This window comes from Zalophus californianus, chromosome 7 (assembly GCF_009762305.2).
Source record: "Zalophus californianus isolate mZalCal1 chromosome 7, mZalCal1.pri.v2, whole genome shotgun sequence".
Classification (NCBI taxonomy): Eukaryota; Metazoa; Chordata; class Mammalia; order Carnivora; family Otariidae; genus Zalophus; species Zalophus californianus.
The window spans coordinates 52,040,646-52,063,966 of NC_045601.1; the positions used below are offsets into that span (position 1 = coordinate 52,040,646).

The 23,321-nt window shown below is 36.5% G+C and overlaps 1 protein-coding gene across 5 annotated transcripts in view; it reads right to left on the reverse strand.

The window, feature by feature from the left end:
- Window positions 1–23,321, reverse strand: part of CEP57L1 (centrosomal protein 57 like 1) — an 88,689-nt gene that overhangs the window by 8,692 nt on the left and 56,676 nt on the right. For all 5 annotated transcript variants that reach the window (XR_003521612.1, XR_003521613.1, XR_003521614.1 and 2 more), the window contains 5 exons: window positions 22,703–22,882; window positions 20,832–20,953; window positions 5,198–5,314; window positions 1,809–1,886; window positions 836–922 (listed from right to left, as the gene is read on the reverse strand). Coding sequence is in view for 2 of the 5 variants with exons in the window: in XM_027603207.1 (XP_027459008.1) it covers window positions 836–922; window positions 1,809–1,886; window positions 5,198–5,314; window positions 20,832–20,953; window positions 22,703–22,882 (584 nt within the window). In the remaining 3 variants the exon portion in view is untranslated. The remainder of the gene's footprint in view (window positions 1–835; window positions 923–1,808; window positions 1,887–5,197; window positions 5,315–20,831; window positions 20,954–22,702; window positions 22,883–23,321) is intronic.

Consider the following 23,321-nt stretch of genomic DNA (forward strand, 5'->3'; position numbering starts at 1 on the left):
ACATGCTGAAGAAAATCATCTGAGGGGGACGGAGATGGATGCTCAGTTGTCACATCAAAGGAAGCAACATTATTCAAGCATCCATTCTTTCTTAAGCCTTCCATTGAGAGAGATTTGAGTTACATGATACACTTTATGCTCATAACTGATATGAATGGAGAATTGATATTAATTTATAGCATCAGCAGAACAAAATCTATGATGTATTTTATGCATGTTAATAAAGGAATGATATGTTCTTGTTCTACAGAGAATGGAAACTGGAAGTCAAATACCCTTTGCATTCCAAAACAGGGTCTCAAATTTTTTTTTAATTTTCATTTAAATTTAAATTATTAGAAAGCTCGGAGCTCATAGTTAATCTATCTTCAATACACTGTTTAATGTACAAATGATGCAAGTTGTCAATGGATAAGTGATCAACTAATAGCTCTGCTAATAACTTATTTTTCTTGCAATAATGTTGCACAAATCGAAAAAAAAAGAGTTTAGTACTAGGAAAATGTCTATCTTTCTAGAAAAATTGGCATGTTTATTGTTATTTCACAAATATACTGATTGTCATATGGTCCTTTTTGCTTTGGTTGTCAAGTAAACTCAAAATTAGTTTTTGGGCTCAACTGCTGATACTTTCTTTAACCTGGATTTTATGGAATTTTCTATCCTCAAACCTAAAACCATCAGCATTCAACTTATGTTTTTATCTGCATTTCATAGCATTATTGCATGTCTTTTATTACAAATCTCTCTAAATTCTTTTTGGAAATGGATAGGTATAAATATTAAAAGAGTAAAGAAATAAGCATTAGCAAATAAGAATAAAGTATCTGCATACCTTCAAAGACTTCTTCTTCTCCTTGCAGTGTTTTGGATTTGATACTGAAGACATTAAAATTCTACTGATTTCAAGTCCAGTCTGAAGCTATAATATTAAAGAAAAAGCTTTATGCAACTGATTTTTAACAAGTTTCTTCAAAAACATTATAATAAGAAATCAGGTCTCAGCTTATGAAGACAAAAATGCTTGGGGCGCCTGGGTGGCTCAGTTGGTTGAGTGCCTGGCTTAGGTCATGATCCTCAGGGTCATGAGATCGAGTACCATGTCAGGCTCTGTGCTCAGTACTGAGCCTGCTTGAGATTCTCTGTCTCCGCCCCCTCCCCCCACTCATGCTCTCTCTCTCTCTCTCTCTAAGATAAACAAAATCTTCTTTAAAAAGTGCTTTTTGAGGAAGAAAAGAAAACCCCAGGGCACCTGGGTGGCTCAGTCCGTTAAGGTTAAGCATCTACCTTCGGCTCAGGTCATGATCCCAAGGTCATGGGATCGAGTCCCACATCAGGCTCCCTGCTCAGCAGGGAGTCTGCTCCTCCCTCCCACCTCTCATGTTCTCTCTCTCTCTTATTCTCTCTCTCTGAAATAAAATCTTAAAAAAAAGAAAACCCTAAATACTATTTTTTGTATGTGAAAGCCCCACTAAGTCTATTGCTAAATGCAATCATTTTCTGTTTATAAGAGAATGCATTATTTAATACCTATATATCAATCAAACTGAAAACAATCTATATCAGGAATTATTTCATATATATATATGTCAGAATTTCAAAAGACGATAAGACTTCTTTTGGCAGGCATCCAAGTATATAAATATGCTGGCTGACTTACTGAGAATCTCATTATTATAGCAAAAAGAGACCAAAACTAACAAGTTAGGAAGCAGAAATTATAGTCTAAAATATAGCCTGCAGATAATGAAAACAAATTATAATAAAACATGTGGTTTATTGTGATAATGATATAATGCTCTATTTACTTCAGATGCTTTGTCTTGAAATAGCTTACGCTGATGTTCTTCTTCCTTAAGTTTTTCCTCTAAATGTTTAATCTTGTCCTGCAAAAGAACAAAAAAACTGGTATTATTATATAAAAACTAGAGTCAAATAGCCTTTGTTCTTTTTCCACATAGAGTCTTCGAGTCTTGATTGTTAGTAGTTCAGCAAGCTAAAGCAGAAAGTAAGAAAAAGAAATGGCAAAAGATGCTACAATTTTTCTTGGCTTTCTTCCTATGCTTCTTTACCTGCTATTACATATAAGAAGAACAAAGAGAAAGCAAAGAATGTACATGCAAAGACATTATTAACTTCTAGCAACAAAACCATAATGATGAAATTTTGGGGGGTATTAAATCTAGAAGGTCAAATGATCATAGTCTTGGGTCTCAATGTTTCATTCAAAACACAATAAATGTCTACTGTGTGCATATTATTAAGGGTACAGCTGTTGGAGGAGGGAAGGGAGAGGAAGACATATTAGAAATATAAGATATAGGGGCGCATGGGTGGCTCAGTTGTTAAGCGTCTGCCTTTGGCTCAGATCATGATCCCAGGGTCCTGGGATCGAGCCCTGCATCGGGCTCCTTGCTCCATGGGAAGCCTGCTTCTCCCTCTCCCACTCCCCCTGCTTGTGTTCCCTCTCTCACTGTGTCTCTCTCTGTCAAATAAATAAATAAAATCTTTTTTAAAAAAAAGAAACATAAGATAAAGACTATATCAAAATAAAAAGCTTCTGCACGGTGAAGGAAACAATCAACAAAACTAAAAGGGAGCCTACAGAATGGAAGAAAATATTTCCAAATGACATATCTGATAAAGGGTTACTATCCAAAATAATATAAAGAACTTATGAAACTCTACACCCCCAAAACAAATAATCCAATTAAAAAATGGGCAGAAGACATGGGTAAACATTTTTCCAAAGAAGACATCCTGATGGCCAACAGACACATGAAAAGATGCTCAACGTCACTGATCATCAGGGATACACAAATCAAAACTACAATGAGATATCACCTCATACCTGTCAAAATGGATAAAATCAACAACATAAGAAACAACAGATGTTGGCGTAGATGGGGATGGTGAGAAAGGGGAACGCTTATGCACTGTTGGTGGGAATATAAACTGGTGTAGCCACTGTGAAAATCAGTATAGAAGTTCCTCAAAAAGTTTAAAATAGAAGTACCCTACCATCCAGCAATCACACGACTAGGTATTTACCCAAAAGATACAAAAATACTAATTTAAAGGGATACATGCACCCTGGTGTTTATAGCAACATTATCTACAATAGCCAAACTCTGGAAACAGCTCAAGTGTCCATCGACTGATGAACAGATAAAGATGTGTGTATATATATATTTATTTATTCAATGAACCTTTACTTGGCCATAAAAAAGAATGAAATCTTGCCATTTGCAATGACATGGATAGAATAAGAAAGTTTTAAATACCAAAGGACAAATACACTAGAAGGTAACGTAAGAAAAGGTGGCAACGATTTTTGCAAGACAGAAAAGTAGATGGGTGACTTCCAACCTTACTTTGCAAGGCAGAAAAAGCTGAAGTTTCACTAGAGAGTATAATGCTAAGCAAAATAAGTCAGTCAGAACAACACAAATACCATATGATTTCACTCATATGTGGAATTTGAGAGACAAATGAGCAAAGGGGAAAAAGAGAGAGAGAGACAAATCAAGAAACAGACTCTTAACTACAGAGAACAAACTGATGGTTACCAGAAGGGAGGTGGGTGGGGGGATGAGTTAAATAGGTGATGGGGATTAAGGAGTGCATTTGTTGTGATGAGCACCAGATGATGCATGGAACTGTTGAATCACTATATTATACACATGAACCTAATATTACACTGTATGTTAACTGGAATTTATGTATGTATATATGTATGTTATGTTAGTCACCATATTATACACATGAAATATTACACTGTACATTAACTGGAATTTGTTTCTTTATGTATGTATGTATGTATGTTATGTTTGTCACCATACAGTACATCATTAGTTTCTGATGTAATGTTCTATGATTCATTGTTTGTGTAAAACACCCAGTGCTCCATGCAATTCCTTAATACCCATAACTGAGCCAAACACATCCCTCCACCCCCCTCCCCTCTAGAACCCTCAGTTTGTTTCTCGGAGTCCATAGTCTCTCATGGTTCATCTCTCCCTCCAATTCCCCCCTTCATTTTTCCCTTCCTTCTCCTAATGTCCTCCCTGCTATTCCTGATGGTCCACAAATAAGTGAAACCATAGGATAACTGACTTTCTCTGCTTGACTTAGTTCACTTAGCATAATCTCTATTTATTTTTAAGATTTATTTATTTATTTGAGAGAGAGAGTGAGAGCAGGGGGAGGGGTGGGGAAAGAGACAGAGAGAATTCCAACCAGACTCCCCACTGAGCTCTGAGCCCAATACAGGGCTAGATCACATGACCCTGAGATCATGACCTGAGCTGAAACCAAGAGTTGTACGCTCAATCCACTGAGCCACCCAGGTGCCCTAACTGGAATTTAAATAAAAACATAAAAAAAAAGAAAAACAATTGTGTAACAACATATGGTGATGGATATTAATTAGACTTACTGTGGTAATCATTTTGTAAAATATACAAATATCAAAAAAATACAAATATCAAATCATTATGTTGTACACCTAAAACTAATACAATGTTCTATGTCAATTTTATCTCAATTTGTAAAAAAATGAAAAAAAAGAAATATAAGATATGTTCCTTGTTATTTAAGAGCTTATACTGTACTTAAGGAAACAGTAACATACATGAAACAAACAACAAAACAATGAGCATAATTTGACTCAGACCACGTATATACTTATACATATAAATATTTTATCTTATATCCATGGTATGGTTCAGAATTTGAGGATAGTACCATTTCAAAGGGAGAGCTCCCTGAGTGTTGGAGAACTCAGGAAGGCTTCACAGAGGAAGCAGGACCTGGAGAAAGTCCTACAAAATGGATAAAATTTGGTTGGAAAATGGAGAGGGCATTTCAGGAGGATTGAAGATAGACTTAACTACAAATGGTGAAAGACAATCTTTTCAATATCCTTTAGGCAAATTATCTGACAAATGAAAATGTTCTGCCATTTCAGAAGAAGCCAAAATTACAATTTTACATCAAAAGGCAAGCTCATTCATGCCATGACAGAATACATTAACTTTAATCTCCATAGGCAGAAATTCATATCTGGATTACTAAGAGCTGTTAAAGAAGTTTTATAAATCAGATTTACTGTATATTCACATATAGGGCCAATAATGCTTAACACTAAAGATTTATTCCTGGCATCATCACTTCAAAGAAATAAGTGGAAGCTTACCTCAGCAGTTTTCTGAGTGGTTGTAAGTTTAAAACATTCTTTTTCTAAGATATCAAGATTTTCAAGTTTTGCTTGCAGCTTCCTATGATCTTGTTCTTTTTCCCTTTGAAGCTGGGCCTGGAAAGGATAAAAACAAAACCTGAATTTGTCAAGTGATGCCAATGGCTCAAAAATAATACAATTTCTGAGAATTAAAGCACAATAAATCTGTCATAAGAAACACATATATACATGTATATGCTTTAGGTGCTTATGAGTAAAAAACAAGAAAATCAAATTATAAAAAAAGAGCTATATTAGCATCAATGGAATAAACTCTTCTATGCATGTTTATATAACATTTCTACCAAGGAAAACATCATCAGTGAAACCTGTATTAAATAAACTGTTATTTGTAAGGTGACCAAACCTACACACTGTCTTATCCTCAGAAAAGCAACTATCAGAGGAATAAAGCATATAGAGAAACTGGAGAAAAGGAAAGTTATACATATATTTTCATATCTATACACAGTTTTGTAATGTATTTATTACCACACTAATGCAATGTGTTAATAATAGAGACAACTGTGAGGGGGCAGGAAGTATATGAGAACTCTCTGCACTATCTGCTCAATTTTCTATAAACTTAATACTGCTCTAAAGAATAAAGTCTATTAAAAAACAAAAAACTGAAACAACCAATAAACAGTCTTGGTGATCTGTGATCTGACATTCAAATGGCGTTACAGGAGAGAAGACGGAGGTCAGAAAAGAATAATTATTTGAAGGATAATGGCTAAAAACATTCCAAATTTGATGAAAAATATTAACTGACAGATTCAAGAAAAATAATAATAAATTTAAAAACCCAAGAATACAAAAAAATTCACATTTGGGCACATCATTATCAAATTGTTGAAAACCAGTGGTAAAGGGAAAACCTTAAAAGCAGCCTGAGAAATGATGATGCATTATGCACAGGAGAATGAAGGTAAGAATTCTCATTAGAAACTATTAAATCCAGAAGACAACTTTGACCACATCTTTAATGTGCTGAGAGAAAAAAGCTGTCAACCAGAATTTTATATGCAGTGAAAATATCCTTCCCCAATAATGGTGAAATAAGGACTTTTTCAGAAAAATGTATGCTAAGAGAATTCCCAGCATACTTGTAAAGGAAGTACTTTGGCCTGAAGGAAATGACACCAGACATAAAATCAAATCTACACAAAGAAATAAGAAACATTGGAAATGGTAAAAATGGGAATAGATACATATTTCATCTTATTTAAGTTTTCTTTAAAGGATAATTAACCTTTAAAGCAGAAATAATTATGATGTCTTGTGGGTTTTACAATAATGCAAAATTAAATGTATGGAAGCTGTAGCACAAAGGGGGACAAGTGGAAGCATATTATAGTGAGGATGGTACATTATACTGAAATGTTTTAATACTAATTCATGGCAGGGTGTGGTAAGTAAAAAATACATATTTTAACCTGTACAGCAGCTACTGAAAAGAAGGAGGAGGAGGAGAGAAGTTAACAGAGGATGAGGAGAAATCAATAAAATTTAAAAAGAAATCATTAGAGAAGTTAGAAAATATTTTTAGCTGAATGATAATGAAAATACAAAATATCAAAATCTGTGGGATGCAGGTAAAGCAGTTTATAGGGAACTTGATAGCTTTCATCATTAAATGCAACATTTAAAAAAAGAATAAAAGTTTTAACATCAATAATCTGAACTTCCAACATACAAAGCTAGGGGGAGAAAAGCAAATTAAACTCTATATAAGTAGAAGGAAAGAAATAATAAAGTAGAAATAAATTAAGTAGGAAATAAAAAAATTTAAAAATAAAAAAGGTGTTTTTTGAAAAAATCAATAAAATTGATAAAAGTGATAGGTAGAGGAATAATTTTAAAAAGAGGAAAGTTATAAATTAGCAATATCAGAAATGAAAGGGGGACATCCCTAAAGACACAAAAAGAAACAAATTCCAAGTAGCCTACACCTGTTAAAAAAAATGAATTCATAATCTAAAACAGTCCACAAAGAAAACTACAGTCCCAGATAGCTTCTATCAAATTTGAATTCTATCACACACTTAAGGAAGAAATAATGCTAATCTTTCAGAAAACAGAAGAAAGAATCTTCCCAACTAATTTTATGAAAAACAAATAAACAAATCGTGGCATATCTGTATAATAAAATTCTATACAATAAAAAGTAAAAAAAAAAACTATTGATACAACATGGATTAATCTAAAAAAACCTTTATGATAAATAAGAGAGTACATTTTCTATGATCCAAATATAAAAAATTCTAGGACAGGCAAAAACTCTAAGTAAAATAAATCACAATAGTAGTTGCCTTGTCGGGAAGTGGGGAGAGAGCAGGAAATATCTTGAAAGAGATATGAGAGAATTTCTGTTATTTGGGAGGGCTATGGAGTGTATGAGTATATTTATTTATCAATAATCACTGAACGTTCCACTTAAGATCTCCACATTTCACCATATGTAAATTATACTTAAATAAAAAACATTTAAAAAACTGTTAAAAGTCACTGATCTACAATATTTAGCTAGGACAGGAATTTCTAGGTTATTTTATAAGATAAAATATAACATATTTTATCTTATGAACTCTATAAAGTGGTTGTTCTTCTGGTTATTGTACCCTCATTTATAAAACCCAGAATTACCAGGTTTATACGTTTTTTCCATACTGGTGGATGTGAAGTAGTACCTTATTGTGCTGTTAATTTGCATTCTCCTAGTTACTAATGAGAATGATAATTCTTCTATACATGTATGGCCATTTGTAATTTCTTTTTTCCTGCTAAATGCCTCATCATAACTGGGCCCATTTCTATACTGTTTTGTTACTTTTTATATCTTGTTTAAGAAACTGTTCTCCATGCCAAGGTCATCAAGACATTGTTCTGCATTTCCTTTTTAAAATTACAAAGTTTTCCCTTGGGTGCCTGGGCGGCTCAGTTGGTTAAGTGACTGCCTTCGGCTCAGGTCATGATCCTGGAATCCCGGGATCGAGTCCCGCATCGGGCTCTCTGCTCAGCAGGTAGTCTGCTTCTCCCTCTGACCCTCTTCCCTCTCGTGCTCTCTCTCATTCTCTCTCTCAAATAAATAAATAAAATATTTTTTAAAAAAACAAAGTTTTGCCTTTTACATGTAAATCTTTAACCCACCTAGAATTGATTTTTGTGTATGATGTAAGATTGGGATCCAATTTCATTTTTTTTCCTCACATAGCCAACCAATTTTCCTAGAACCATTTATTGAAGTCTATCTTTTCCCCACTGATCTGCAATGGCATCCTTGTTGTATATTATTTCCATGTAAGTGAGTTTGTTTCTGAGTATATTCTATTCCTTTATTCTGCTTGTCTATCCATAAAAATATGTTAATTTTGATAGTTACAATTTGTTTCAATATGCAGTAGAGCAGGACCTTATTCTTCAGAATAGTTTTGCTATTCTTGGACCTTTGCTTTTCTGGATAAATTCTGCAGTCAACTTTTATAGTTCCTGGAAGAACCTATTAAATTCTTGACCCATTAAAAGCCAGTATTGATTGTTACTGTTAACCATTTCCAAAACAATGCAAAAACCTTAAAACACTTAGTAATTCTTTTTCAGTTTTTATTTATTTTTAAGTAATCTCTACACCCAACAGAGGGCTCAAACTCACAACCAAGAAATGCATTCTCTTCCAACTGAGCCAGGCAGGTACCCCAAAACCTTACTTTTTTTTTTGAATTTTTTTTATTGTTATGATCATCACCATACATTACATCATTAGTTTTTGATGTAGTGTTCCATGATTCATTGTGCATAACACCCAGTGCTTCACGCAGAACGTGCCCTCTTTAATGCCCATCACCAGGCTAACCCATCCCCCAACCCCCTCCCCTCTAGAACCCTCAGTTTGTTTTTCAGAGTCCATCGTCTCTCATGGTTCATCTCCCCCTCCGATTTACTCCCCTTCATTCTTCCCCTCCTGCTATCTTCTTCTTATTCTTTTATTTTCTTAACACATATTGCATTATTTGCTTCAGAGGTACAGATCTGTGATTCAATAGTCTTGCACAATTCATAGCGCTCACGATAGCACATACCCTCCCCAATGTCTGTCACCCAGCCACCCCATCCCTCCCACCCCCCCACCACTCCAGTAACCTTCAGTTTGTTTCCTGAGATTAAGAATTCCTCATATCAGTGAGGTCATATGATACATGTCTTTCTCTGATTGACTTATTTCACTCAGCATAACACCCTCCAGTTCCATCCACGTCATTGTAAATGGCAAGATCTCATTCCTTTTGATGGCTGCATAATATTCCATTGTGTATATACACCACCTCTTCTTTATCCATTCATCTGTCGATGGACATCTTGGCTCTTTCCACAGTTTGGTTATTGTGGACATTGCTGCTATAAACATTGGGGTGCACGTACCCCTTCGGATCACTACATTTGTATCTTTGTGGTAAATAACTAGTAGTGCAATTGCTGGATCGCAGGGTAGCTCTATTTTCAACTTTTTGAGGAACCTCCATACTGTTTTCCAGAGTGGCTGCACCAGCTTGCATTCCCACCAACAGTGTGGGAGGGTTCCCCTTTCTCCGCATCCCCACCAACATCTGTCGTTTCCTGACTTGTTAATTTTAGCCATTCTGACTGGTGTGAGGTGGTATCTCATTGAGGTTTTGATTTGGATTTCCCTGATGCCGAGCAATGTCGAGCACTTTTTCATGTGTCTGTTGGCCATTTGGATGTCTTCTTTGGAAAAATGTCTGCTCATGTCTTCTGCCCATTTCTTGATTGGATTATTTTTTCTTTGGGTGTTGAATTTGATAAGTTCTTTATAGATTTTGGATACTAGCCCTTTATCTGATATGTCATTTGCAAATATTTTCTCCCATTCTGTCGGTTGTCTTTTGGTTTTGTGGACTGTTTCTTTTGCTGTGCAAAAGCTTTTTATCTTGATGAAATCCCAATAGTTCATTTTTGCCCTGGCTTCCCCTGCCTTTGGCGATGTTTCTAGGAAGAAGTTGCTGTGGCTGAGGTCGAAGAGGTTCCTGCCCATGTTCTCCTTTAGGATTTTCATGGACTCCTGTCTCACATCTAGGTCTTTCAACCATTTTGAGTCTATTTTTGTGTGTGGTGTAAGGAAATGGCCCAGTTTCATTCTTCTGCATGTGGCTGTCCAATTTTCCCAACACGATTTGTTGAAGAGACTGTCTTTTTTCCATTGGACATTCTTCCCTGCTTTGTCAAAGATGAGTTGACCATAGAGTTGAGGGTCCATTTCTGGGCTCTCTATTCTGTTCCATTGATCTGTGTGTCTGTTTTTGTGCCAGTACCATACTGTCTTGATGATGACAGCTTTGTAATAGAGCTGGAAATCCGGAATTGTGATGCTGCCAGCTTTGCTTTTCTTTTTCAACATTCCTCCGGCTATTCAGGGTTTCTTCTGGTTCCATACAAATTTTAGGATTATTTGTTCCATTTCTTTGAAACAGTGGATGGTATTTTGATGGGGATTGCATTGAATGTGTAGATTGCTCTAGGTAGCATTGACATCTTCACAATGTTTGTTCTTCCAATCCATGAGCATGGAACGTTTTTCCATTTCTTTGTGTCTTCCTCAATTTCTTTCCTGAGTATTTTATAGTTTTCTGAGTACAGATCCTTTGCCTCTTTGGTTAGATTTATTCCTAGGTATCTTATGGTTTTGGGTGCAATTGTAAATGGGATCGACTCCTTGATTTGTCTCTCTTCTGTCTTGGTGGTGGTGTATAGGAATGCCACTGATTTCTGTGCATTGATTTTATATCCTGCCACTTGACTGAATTCCTGTATTAGTTCTAGCAGTTTTGGGGTGGAGTCTTTTGGGTTTTCCACATAAAGTATCATATCATCTGCACAAAGAGTGAGAGTTTGACTTCCTCCTTGCCGATTTGGATGCCTTTGATTTCTTTTTGTTGTCCGATTGCTGTGGCTAGGACTTCTAATACTATGTTGAATAGCAGTGGTGATAGTGGACATCCCTGCCGCGTTTCTGACCTTAGGGGGAAAGCTCTCAGCTTTTCCCCGTTGAGAATGATATTCGCTGTAGGTTTCTCATAGATGGCTTTTATGATATTGAGGTAGGTACCCTCTATCCCTATACTCTGAACAGTTTTGATCAAGAAAGGATGCTGTACTTTGTCAAATGCTTTCTCTGCATCTATTGAGAGGATCATATGATTCTTGTTCTTTCTTTTGTTAATGTATTGTATCACGCTGATTGATTTGCAGATGTTGAACCAACCTTGCAGCCCAGGGATAAATCCCACTTCATCGTGGTGAATAATCCTTTTAATGTACTGTTGGATCCTATTGGCTAGGATTTGGGTGAGAATTTTTGCATCCATGTTCATCAAGGATACTAGTTTGTAATTCTCCTTTTTGATGGGGTCTTTGTCTGGTTTTGGGATCAAGCTAATGGTGGCCTCATAAAATGAATTTGGAAGTTTTCCTTCCATTTCTATTTTTTGGAACAGTTTCAGGAGAATAGGTATTAATTCTTCTTTAAAATGTTTGGAAGAATTCCCCAGGGAAGCCATCTGGCCCGGGGCTATTGTTTGTTGGGAGATTTTTGATGACTGCTTCAATTTCCTTAGTGGTTATAGGTCTGTTCAGGTTTTCTATTTCTTCCTGGTTCAATTTTCGTACTTGATACATCTCTAAGAATGCATCCATTTCTTCCAGGTTATCTAATTTGGTGGCATAGAGTTGTCATAATATGTTCTTATCATTGTTTGTATTTCTTTGGTGTTGGTTGTGATCTCTTCTCTTTCATTCATGATTTTGTTAATTTGGGTCTTTTTTCTTTTTGGTAAGTCTGGCCAGGGGTTTATCAATCTTGTTAATTCTTTCAAAGAACCAGCTCCTAGTTTCGTTGATCTGTTCTACTGTTCTTTTGGTTTCTATTTCATTGATTTCTGCTCTAATCTTTATTATTTCTCTTCTCCTGCTGGGTTTAGGCTTTATTTGCTGTTCTTTCTCCAGCTCCTTTAGGTGTAGGGTTAGGTTGTGTATTTGAGACCTTTCTTGTTTCTTGAGAAAGGCTTGTATTGCTATATACTTTCCTCTTAGGACTGCCTTTGCTGCATCCCAAAAATTTTGAACAGTTGTGTTTTCATTTTCATTGGTTTCCATGAATTTTTTTAATTCTTCTTTAATTTCCTGGTTGACCCATTCATTCTTTAGTAGGATGCTCTTTAGCCTCCATGTATTTGAATTCTTTCCAACTTTCGTCTTGTGATTGAGTTCTAGTTTCAAAGCACTGTGGTCTAAAAATATGCAGGCAATAATTCCAATCTTTTGGTAGTGGTTGAGACCTGATTTGTGACCTAGGATGTGATCAATTCTGGAGAATGTTCCATGGGCACTAGAGAAGAATGTGTATTCTGTTGCTTTGGGATGGAATGTTCTGAATATGTCTGTGAAGTCCATTAGGTCCATTGTGTCATTTAAAGTCTTTATTTAAGTGGGGTGTCTTTGGGTCTAAAATGAGTCTCTCACAGACAGCATATTGATAGGTCTTGTTTTTTAATCCAATCTGATAGCCTGTGTCTTTTGATTGGGGCATTTAGCCCATTTACATTCAGGGTAACTACTGAAAGATATGAATTTAGTGCCATTGTATTGCCTGTAAGGTGACTGTTACTGTATATTGTCTGTGTTCCTTTCTGGTCTATGCTGCTTTTAAGCTCTCTCTTTGTTTAAAGGACCCCTTTCAATATTTCTTGGAGGGCTGGTTTCACGTTTGCAAATTCCTTTCGTTTTTGTTTGTCCTGGAAGCTTTTTATCTCTCCTTCTATTTTCAATGACAGCCTAGCTGGATATAGTATTCTTGGCTGCATATTTGTCTTGTTTAGTGCTCTGAAGATATCCTGCCAGTCCTCTCTGGCCTGCCAGATCTCTGTGGATAGGTCTGTTGCCAATCTAATGTTTCTACCATTATAGGTTACATATCTCTTCTCCCAAGCTGCTTTCAAGATTTTCTCTTTGTCTCTGAGACTCGTAAGTTTTACTGTTAGATGTCGGGGTGTTGACCTATTTTTATTGATTTTGAGAGGGGTTCTCTGTGCCTCCTGGATTTTGATGCCTGTTTCCTTCCCCACATTAGGGAAGTTCTCTGCTATAATTTGCTCCAATATACCTTCTGCCCCTCTCTTTCTTCTTCTTCTAGGATCCCAATTATTCTAATGTTGTTTCATCTTATCATATCGCTTCTCTCTCGAATTCTGCCCTCGTGATCCAGTAGTTGTTTATCTCTCTTTTTCTCAGCTTCTTTATTTTCCATCCTTTGGTCTTCTATATCACTGATTCTCTCTTCTGCGTCATTTATCCTACCAGTTAGTGCCCCCATGTTTGATTGCACCTCATTAAAAGCCTTTCTGATTTTGACTTGATTAGATTTGAGTTCTTTTATTTCTCCAGAGAGAGTTTCTCTAATATCTTCCGTGGTTTTATCAAGCCCAGCTAGTATCTTTAAAATCGTCATTCGGAACTCTAGTTCTGACATCTTATTAATGTCCGTATTGAGTAGGTCCCTGGCAGACGGTACTACCTCTTGTTCTTTTTGCTGAGGTGATTTTTTTCGTCTTGTCATTTCGTCCAGAGGAGAATAGATGAATGAGAGAACAAAATGCTAACAGGTTAACAACGTCCCCAGCAAATACACTCTAAACAAATCAGAAAAGACCTGAAACCAGGGGAAAAGAAAGGGAAAGAAAGAAAAAAGAAAAAGATAAAAACAGAACAAAACAAAACAAAAAAAAAAACAGAATATGAGCAAATATGATCAGGCTAGTGCATAGATCAGTGCCACACACTAGATTTTGGGTGTATTTTGGTCTGTTAGAAGAAAGTGCCTCCTAAAATTTTAAAGAAAGACATATGTACAAAATAAGGGTTGATACAATGAAGGGATGGAAGATGACTGTAAAAATGAAAATTATAAAAGATTTTAATAAAAGGAATTGATAAGATAAGAAGTTGTTTGAAAAAAGAAAGAAGAAGATTTAAAAAAAAAAGAATAAAAAAAGGGAGAGAATGCGATCAGGGAGGAGACTAGAACAAAGCCATACACTAGTGATTTAGGGTATATTTTGATCTGTTAGAAGAAACTGTATCTCAAAATTTTAAAGAGAGAACTTATATATATATATATATATAATATATATATATGCCAAAAATAAGGGTAACTAATATAAAGGGATAGAATATGACTCTAAAAATAAAAAAATAAAAAAAAATTTTTTTTTAAAAAGGGATTGATAAAATGTTGGTTGAAAAAGGGAAAAAGAAAAATTCAAAAAAAAACAGTTAAAAAAATTAACTTTGAAAAACTAACGAATCATGGTAAAAAAAAGCCATGAATTCTATGGGCAGTATTCCCCTAGCGCTGGAGTTCTCCTGTTCTCCTTGATCGGTAAACTTGGTCTTGGCTGGCTGTTCCTGCTGATCTTCTGGGGGAGGGGTCTATTGCCGTGGTTCCCAAATGTCTTTGCCAGAGGCGGAATTGCCCCGCCTTTGTCGGTCCGGGCTAAGCAATCTGCTCGGGTTTGCTCTCAGCAGCTTTGTTCCCTGCAAGCTCTCGGTACGGCTTTGGAGGACAAGAGTGAAAATGGTGGCCTCCCAATCTCTGCCCCAGAGGAGCTGAGAACTCGGGGCCCCGCTCCTCAGTGCACCCCCAGAGAAAAGCAGTCAGTCACTCCCGTCTCCCTGGTCTCCGGCCGTACTCCGTGCTCACCCGGCCTGTGACCGAGTGTTTCTATCTCTGGAACCCGACCCCATGCGGAGTCTCCAAACCCAGCAGATCCCTGCGGTGCGCTCCCGCGCCGCTCCTTTCAGGGGAGGAAGGGGAGTCTCCCCGGCTCTGCCACTTGTTGGGTCCCTGCTGGAGGAGCAGTGGCCCGACTGGGCCGCGGATCACAGTTTATGGCCACCCTGAGCTGAGAGCCCGCGCTTCGGCTCCGTCTCTGCAGCCGGCTTCCCTGCTCCGATACCTGGGAGCTCTGCCACACTCAGCACCCCTGGTCTTTCTGTGACCCCAAGGGTCCTGAGACCACACTGTCCCACGAGGGTTCCACCCCCAGCTTAGCCACTGGAGTGACGTCCCTCAGCAGAGCCAACTTCTAAAAGTTCCGATTCTGTGCTCCGCGGCTCTATCACTAGCCAGAAGCGGCTGACGGAGGCCCCCTCCTGCCGTCTATCCTCCTGAATATCGCCTCCGATTCACTTCTCCGCACGTCCTACCTTCCAGAAAGTGGTCGCTTTTCTGTTCAGAGAGTTGTTGTTATTCTTTTCTTGGATCTCCTGTTGAGTTCGTAGGTGTTCAGAATGGTTTGATCCCTATTCAGCTGAATTCCTGTGACCAGACGAAATCCAGGTCTCCTACTCCTCCGCCATCTTGCTCCGCCCAAAACCTTACAACACTTTAAACTACACTTACCCCTTCCTAATTTATAAGCTATTGTTCTCATTAATTTTAATCCTTTATATATCTTTAAACCACATGTTATTATTGTTGTATACAATATTCATTTAGATTTACATACACACACACACACACACACACACACACACACCATCTTTTTTTTTTTTTTAAGATTTCATTTATTTATTTGACAGATAGAGACACAGCGAGAGAGGGAACACAAGCAGGGAGAGCAGGAGAAGGAGAAGCAGGCTTCCCGCTGATCAGGGAGCCCGATGTGGGGCTAGATCCCAGGATCCTGGGATCATGACCTGAGCTGAAGGCAGATGCTTAATGACTGAGCCACCCAGGTGCCCCCCACACACACCATCTTCATTGCTCTTATTTCTTTCCTGCATCTCTGACCTTCCATCTAAGATACTTTTCCTTTTGTCTGAATAATGTCTTTTAGCATTTCTTTTAGAATGGATCTCCCGGTAACAAATGATCTCAGTCTTTGTTAGTCTTTAAATGTCTTTATTTCATCTTTCTTTTTTTTTTTTATAAGATTTTATTTATTTATTTGAGAGAGAGAGTGTGCATGTGAGAACGAGAGAGAGCAGGGGGGCAGGGCAGAGGGAGAGGGAGAAGCAGACTCCCCGCTGATCAGGGAGTTGCGGGTCTCAATCCCAGGACCCTGGGATCATGACTTGAGCTGAAGGCAGATGCTTAACTGACTGAGCCACCCAGGCACCCCTCATCTTTATTTCTAAAGGATATTTTCCCCAGATTTAGGATTTTTAGATTGGTAGGTATTTTCTTTTAATACTTAACTATATCAATCCATTGTCTTCTGAATTCAGTACTTTAAGTTGAGAAGTCTGCTGTCACTTTAATTGTTGTCCTTTGAATGTAATCTTTTTTTTACCCCACCAGCTTTTAAGATTTTATGCTTGTCTTATTATTCATTATGAGGTGTCTAGGTATATATTTCTTTTTATTTATCCTAATTTAGTTTTATAGATTTTTGGAATTAGTTTTCTTGAATCTGTGGTGTGAATTTCTTAATCCATTTTGGAAAATTCTCCATCACTATGTCTTCAAATATTGCTTCTGTCCCATTTTTTCACTTTTCGTAACGGAACTCCAAAAACACTTAAGTTTGACCTTTTCACTCTAACGTATGCCTCTTGCTCTCTTTTCTGAATTTACTTTCATTTTGCCTCTTTGCTGATTTGGATGACTTTGCCTTCCAGTTCACTAATTATCTCTTCCAATCTGTTAGATCCATCCATTCAGTTCTAAATTTCAGGTACTATATTTTTCAGTTCCACAATTTTTATTTGGTTCTTTCTCAAATCTGCTCTGCCATTTTATGGTTTCCAGTACTTTCCTGAAAATGCCAATCCTGTCTTTTATGTCCTTGATTATAACAAGAATAATTATTTTATTTTTAAAGATTTTATTTATTGGGGCACCTGGTGGCTCAGTTGTTAAGCATCTGCCTTCGGCTCAGGTCATGATCCCAGGGTCCCGGGATCGAGCCCCGCATCGGGCTCCCTGCTCCATGGGAAGCCTGCTTCTCCCTCTCTCACTCCCCCTGCTTGTGTTCCCTCTCTTGTCGTGTCTCTCTCTGTGAAATAAATAAATAAAATCTTTTAAAAAATTATTTATTTATTTATTTGAGAGACAGAGAGAATGAATGAATAAGTGGGAGGTTGGGGGCGGGGAGAGGAGAGAATCCCAAGCAGACTCTATGCTGAGCATGGAGCCCCATAAAGGAAGAGATCTTACAACCCTGAGATCATGACCTGAGCTCAAACAAAGAGTCAAACACTTACCGACTGAGCCACCCGGGTGACCCAAGCATAATTATCTTAAAGTCTGTGTCTCTTAGGGCCAGCACCCAGCTGGAACTAACTTGTAAGAGGCCTTATATAGTCTGTTATGTGTGCTATTTCTTTTCATAGTGTCTTTTTTTCCTTAAGTAAAATTTATTTAAATTCCAGCTAATGTACAGTGTAATATTAGTTTCAGGTGTACAACAGTGATTCAGCAGTTCCATGCATCACCTGGTGCCCATCACAACAAATGTACTCCTCAATCCTCAACACCTATTTAACCTATCCCCCTACCCACCTCCCTTCTGGTAACCATCAGTTTGTTTTCTACAGTTAAGAGTCTGTTTCTTGATTTGTCTCTCTTTTTTTCCCCTTTGATCTTGTCTCTTAAATTTTGCGTATGAGTGAAAACCTATGGTATTTGTGTTGTTCTGACTGACTTATTTTGCACAGTATTATACTCTCTAGTTCCATCCATGTTGTTGCAAATGGCAAGATTTTATTCTTTTTTATAAAGGCCAAGTAATGGTACACTTACTTGGCCATAAGAAAGAATGAATATATTGTCTTTATCCATTCATTAGTCAGTGGACACTTGAGCTGTTTCCAGAGTTTGGCTATTGTAGATAATGCTGCTATAAACATCAGCGTGCATGTATCCCATTGAATTGGTATTTTTGTATCCTTTGGGTAAATACCAAGTCGTGTGATTGCTGGATCGTAGGGTACTTCTATTTTAAACTTTTTGAGGAATTTCTATACTGATTTCCACAGTGGCTACACCAGTTTGTATTCCTACCAACAGTGCACAAGGGTTCCCCTTTCTCACCATCTCCATCCTCGCCAACACCTGTTGTTTCTTATGTTGTTGATTTTAGCAATTTTGACAGGTATGAGGTATTATCTCATTGTAGTTTTGATTTGTATATCCCTGATGATCAGTGATGTTGAGCATCTTTTCATGTGTCTGTTGACCATCAGGATGTATTCTTTGGAAAAATGTCTACTCATGCCTTCTACCCATTTTTCAATTGGATTATTTGTTTTGGGGGTGTTGAGTTTCATAAGTTCTTTATATTATTTTGGATAGTAACCCTTTATCAGATATGTCATTTGGAAATATTTTCTTCCATTCTGTAGGCTCCCTTTTAGTTTTGTTGACTGTTTCCTTTACTGTGCAGAAGCTTTTTATTTTGATGAAGTTCCAATAGTTTATTTTTGCTTTTGTCTCCCCTGCCTCAGGAGACATATCTAGAAAGAAGTTGCTAAGGCCAATGTCAAAGAAGTTATTGCCTGTGTTCTCCTCTAGGATTTTAATGGTTTCCTGTCTCACATTTAGGTCTTTAATCTATTATGAATTTATCTTTGTGTTTGGTGTAAGAGAGTGGTCCAGTTTCATTCTTCTGCATGTGGCTGTCCAGTTTTCCCAACATTTGTTGAAGAGACTTTTTTCACTGGACAGTCTTCCCTGCTTTGTCGAAGATTAATTGACCATATAGGTGTGGGTTCATTTCTGGGTTTTCTAATCTGTTCCATTGATATGTGTCTATTTTTGTGCCAGTGCCATACTGTTTTGATCACCATAGCTTTGAAACACAACTTGAAGTCCAGAATTGTGATGGCTCCAGGTTTTCTCTTCTTTTTCAAGATTGCTTTGGCTATTCGGGGTCTTTTGTGGTTCCATACATGTTGTAGGATTGTTTGTTCTAGCTCTGTGAAAAATACTGTTGGTATTTTGATAAGAGATGGCATTAAATGTGTAGATTGCTTGGGTAGTATAGACATTTTAATAATATTTGTTCTTCCAATCCATGAACATGGATTGTTTTTCCATTTCTTTGTGTCTTCTTCAATTTCTTTCATCAGTGTTCCAGCAAGGAAGAAGTAAAACTTTTCACTATTTATAGATGACATGATACTCTATATAGAAAACTTGAAAGACTCCACCAAAAAACTGCTACAACTGGTAAATGAATTCAGTGAAGTCACAGGATACAAAATCAATGTACAGAAATCTGTTGCATTTCTTTCTTTTTTTAAAAAATGTTTTTATTTAAGTAGGCTACATGCCCAACATGGAGCCCCATGAGGGATTTGAACTCACAGCTCTGAGCTCAAGACCTGAGACGAGATCAAGAGTCGGGATGCTCAACCGACTGAGCCACCCAGGCACCCCTGTTACATTCTGTACATCAATAATGAAGCAGTAGCAGAAAGAGAAATTCAGGAATCAATCCCATTTACCATTGCACCAAAAACAATAAGATACCTAGGAATAAACAAACAGGTGAAAAAACTGTACTCTGAAAACTATAAAACACTAATGAAAGCAATTTTCATAGTGTCTTAGCTCCTTCTGCCTGGTTATGTCTGACTGAAAGTTTTTCACTATGTTAAAGAAATGTTTATAGAAATAATTTGAGGTCCCCAGGGAACATTAGCTATCCAGGATCCCTTTAATCCAATTTCAGAAAACTAAGATTTTCTGGATTACTCTCAAAGAGTTGTAATTTGGGTTGTTTTCTTTCTTGTTCACCTTTACAAAGCATTCAGAGCACAAGAGATTTATTAGGGTTCTACTCTTGATAGGTCCTGGAATCTAACTTCAATTTCTTAAGCCCCATAGCTTTCAAAAGCATTATTTAGGGGCACCTGGGTGGCTCAGTCAGTCAAGCCTTCTGCGCAGGTCATGATCTCAGGGTCCTGGGATCAAGCCCCACATCGCACTCCTGCTCAGCGAGGAGTCTGCTTCTCCCTCTCCCCCTGCCCCTCCCCACTTCATGTGAGAGCACTCTCTCTCTCTCTCTCTCTCTCTCTCTGCTCTCTTTCAAATAAATAAACAAAATCTTAAAAAAAAAAAAAAGCTTTATTTAGCCTCTCAATGGACTCTTCTGGAATCAGAAATCCCTAAGAAGGATGGGGCCTGAAATCAACCTCTCTGGAGGCCAACCTCTTTGGATTTAAGTACACAGACAGATTTTGAATTGGTGATTTTCGTGACTTCTTTAACTCTCCAGTGCCTTTATGTATTTTTCCCTTTTCTTCCTTTCTTCCTCCCTCCCTGTCTTCCTTCCTTCCTTTCTTTTCTATCCTTTTTCCTTCCTCCCTTCCTTACTCTTTAATATCCTGCCCAGTTTTTCTTGTTTTCTTCTACAGAAAGCTTGGTCCAAATGACCTACTCTACTTCACTGTAAGTGGAAATCTCCTCAATATAGCTTTCTATCCTACTTAAGATTATGATACAATTTTTCCTATGACATTAAATATTCTTCAAAAACATATTAAACTATATTCCTATAGAAAATGTGTTTACCTGTTGTTCTAGGATCATATTCTTCTCTCGTTCTACATTAAGAACCATTCTCTTTGTATATTCCAGTTGCTTCTCTAGAAGAGTACAGCGAGACTGAGCTGAGCTTAACTGTATAGTAATATCTGTGAAAAAAGAAAAAGTAATAATGTCTAGATTATCACACAGATCAGAGACTTGGTAATCACAAGAAACACATTATATAAATTCAATCAAGAACTAAAAGCTCAAGGATTCTTTAGTTCTAAGTACTGACTCTGTAAGAGTTGTGGACATACATTTTGTGAATATCTCATTAACTACATAATACTAGTTTAACATTGTCTTCCCCTAAAAGACCCAGGGCAAACTTCTGAAAGAGTAAGAAGTCAGTGACCTGTGGGATGATAAATATCTTGGCTGTTCCTGGGAAATGACATTATCTGAAAAAAATACAGGACCTAAAGTCTCTTTCCTATCAATATATTTTTCTCTTTTGGGAAACTCAGGTATATCCAATCTTCCATTCCCATTTCCTCTGCTCTTGACTACTGACAGCATAGTTATTTCCTAAGAAGTAATCAACCTCTTTCTAATCCTTTAATTTTTTACTTTCCTCAGCTCTTTAGACCACTTTTGTCCAATAGCCTCAGAAAAAAATCTTCTCATTTCTTTCTACTTATAAGTTGAAACACAAACTTGAACCTTATTTATGAGGGTGAATGTACTACAAGGAAAAAGAAAGCCATATATTATGAAGTAAAAATTATATAAAGAACTTATGTTCTAAATCTCTAAAACTTATGTCCGGATGTCTTTTTCATAATTTCCACAGAAACCTCTACCTACCTGTCCATTTCCTCTAATTAATCTTTCAAGTTAATAAGATTTTTTACTCGTTTTTATGGTTTCTGATTGTTCAATTACTAGTGTTGCTTTTTATTTTCAAATTTTAAAAACCAGTGCTGACTGAATATATAAAGTATTTAATTATATTATAGGTAAAATTTGATTTTGTTGGTATTCTGAAAATATTCTAATTTCTAAATACAATCTGTCTAAAAACTTAATGTGTCTTTTACCCAGGTTAGGCCTACTATGGGTAAAGCTGATATGAATATTCAAGTACAAGTCTTCTTATGGAAATATCTTTGTATTTATTGGATAAATACCTAGGAATGGAATTACAGGGTTGTATGGATAGCATATGTTTTAGTTTTACAAGAATCTGCTGAACTGTTTTCTACAGTGGTTGTACCATTTAATGGTCTCACCAATAAGATGTGAGAGTTTCAGTTTCTCCACATCCTTATCAATACAGGATATTATTACATCCTTTAATTTTGGTCAATCTAGTGAGTATACATTAGTATCACACTGTGATTTTATTTGTATTTTCCTGTTGACTAGTTTTGCTGAGGATCATTTCATGTGCTTATTGGACTGTATATCTTCTTTTATAGAATGCCTGTTCAAATTTTTGGCCCACTTTTCCTGTAGGTTGTTTTCCTTTTATTATTATTATTAAGTTTTGAGAATTCTTTGTATATTCTCAATACAAATCCTTTTCAGATATCTGTTTTGCAAACATTTTCTCACAATCTGTTACTTGTCTTATTTTAACAGTATATTTTGAAAAATAAAAGTTTTAAACTTTGGAGAAAAAAACTTAATGTGTCTTTTAATCTCAAGAATTTATGAACTGGGATAATATGTAATAGAAGTAAGTTCAAAGTGATATCTATTTAATGCAAATATCAAATTGTGAACAAGGCTTCAAGGTTTGAATATATATAAGAACAAAGATATTTGAGTAAATCTTAGACTGGGCTTTTTACTTTCAAGTTGTAAATTTTGATAACTCCTTGTTTCTGAGAACTATTGAATTTCCTTACCTTTTTTCTGCTTTATCAGTTCCTGGTGTGCCAGATTTCTTTCATGTGTTTCTTTCTCCAAGGCCTTTTTATACTGTGCTGCCTCTCTGGAAAGAATGTTTAGGTTATCCTCAGCTTGTGTTCTCTCCAATTCTAAACGATGAATCTTTTCCTGAAGGGTTTTTAAGGCTAAAATAAGAGCTGTCCAAAAAAAAATTTGCTTGTTACTTCAGTGAAAATTTTTGAACACTTACACAGTAGCAATAAAAGTGAACAGTATATTTTTGTTAGTGAGCCAGAAAAACATACAAGTAACATATATTCCTCAAAAAAAAAAATCACTAAAACTCTAAAGAGGGACAAATTTTTTCTAATATATCTTCTAAAAACAACATATTTATGATTGTATTTAGTAATTTTCTAGGTTTGAGATAGCTAATAATCAAAATTTTTAATTCAATAAAATAAATATCTTCAAATAATGTACAGTCTAAGAGGCATAAGAGTCTGAGAATGGATAAAGAAAATTAAGATGTAGTGTCACAAATTAACATGGAAATTTAGGTTTAATGTTAAAGGTTTTTCTTGGTTCTTGATATGTTCAATTTTAGTTAAATCACAAACATTTATTGTTTCTTTG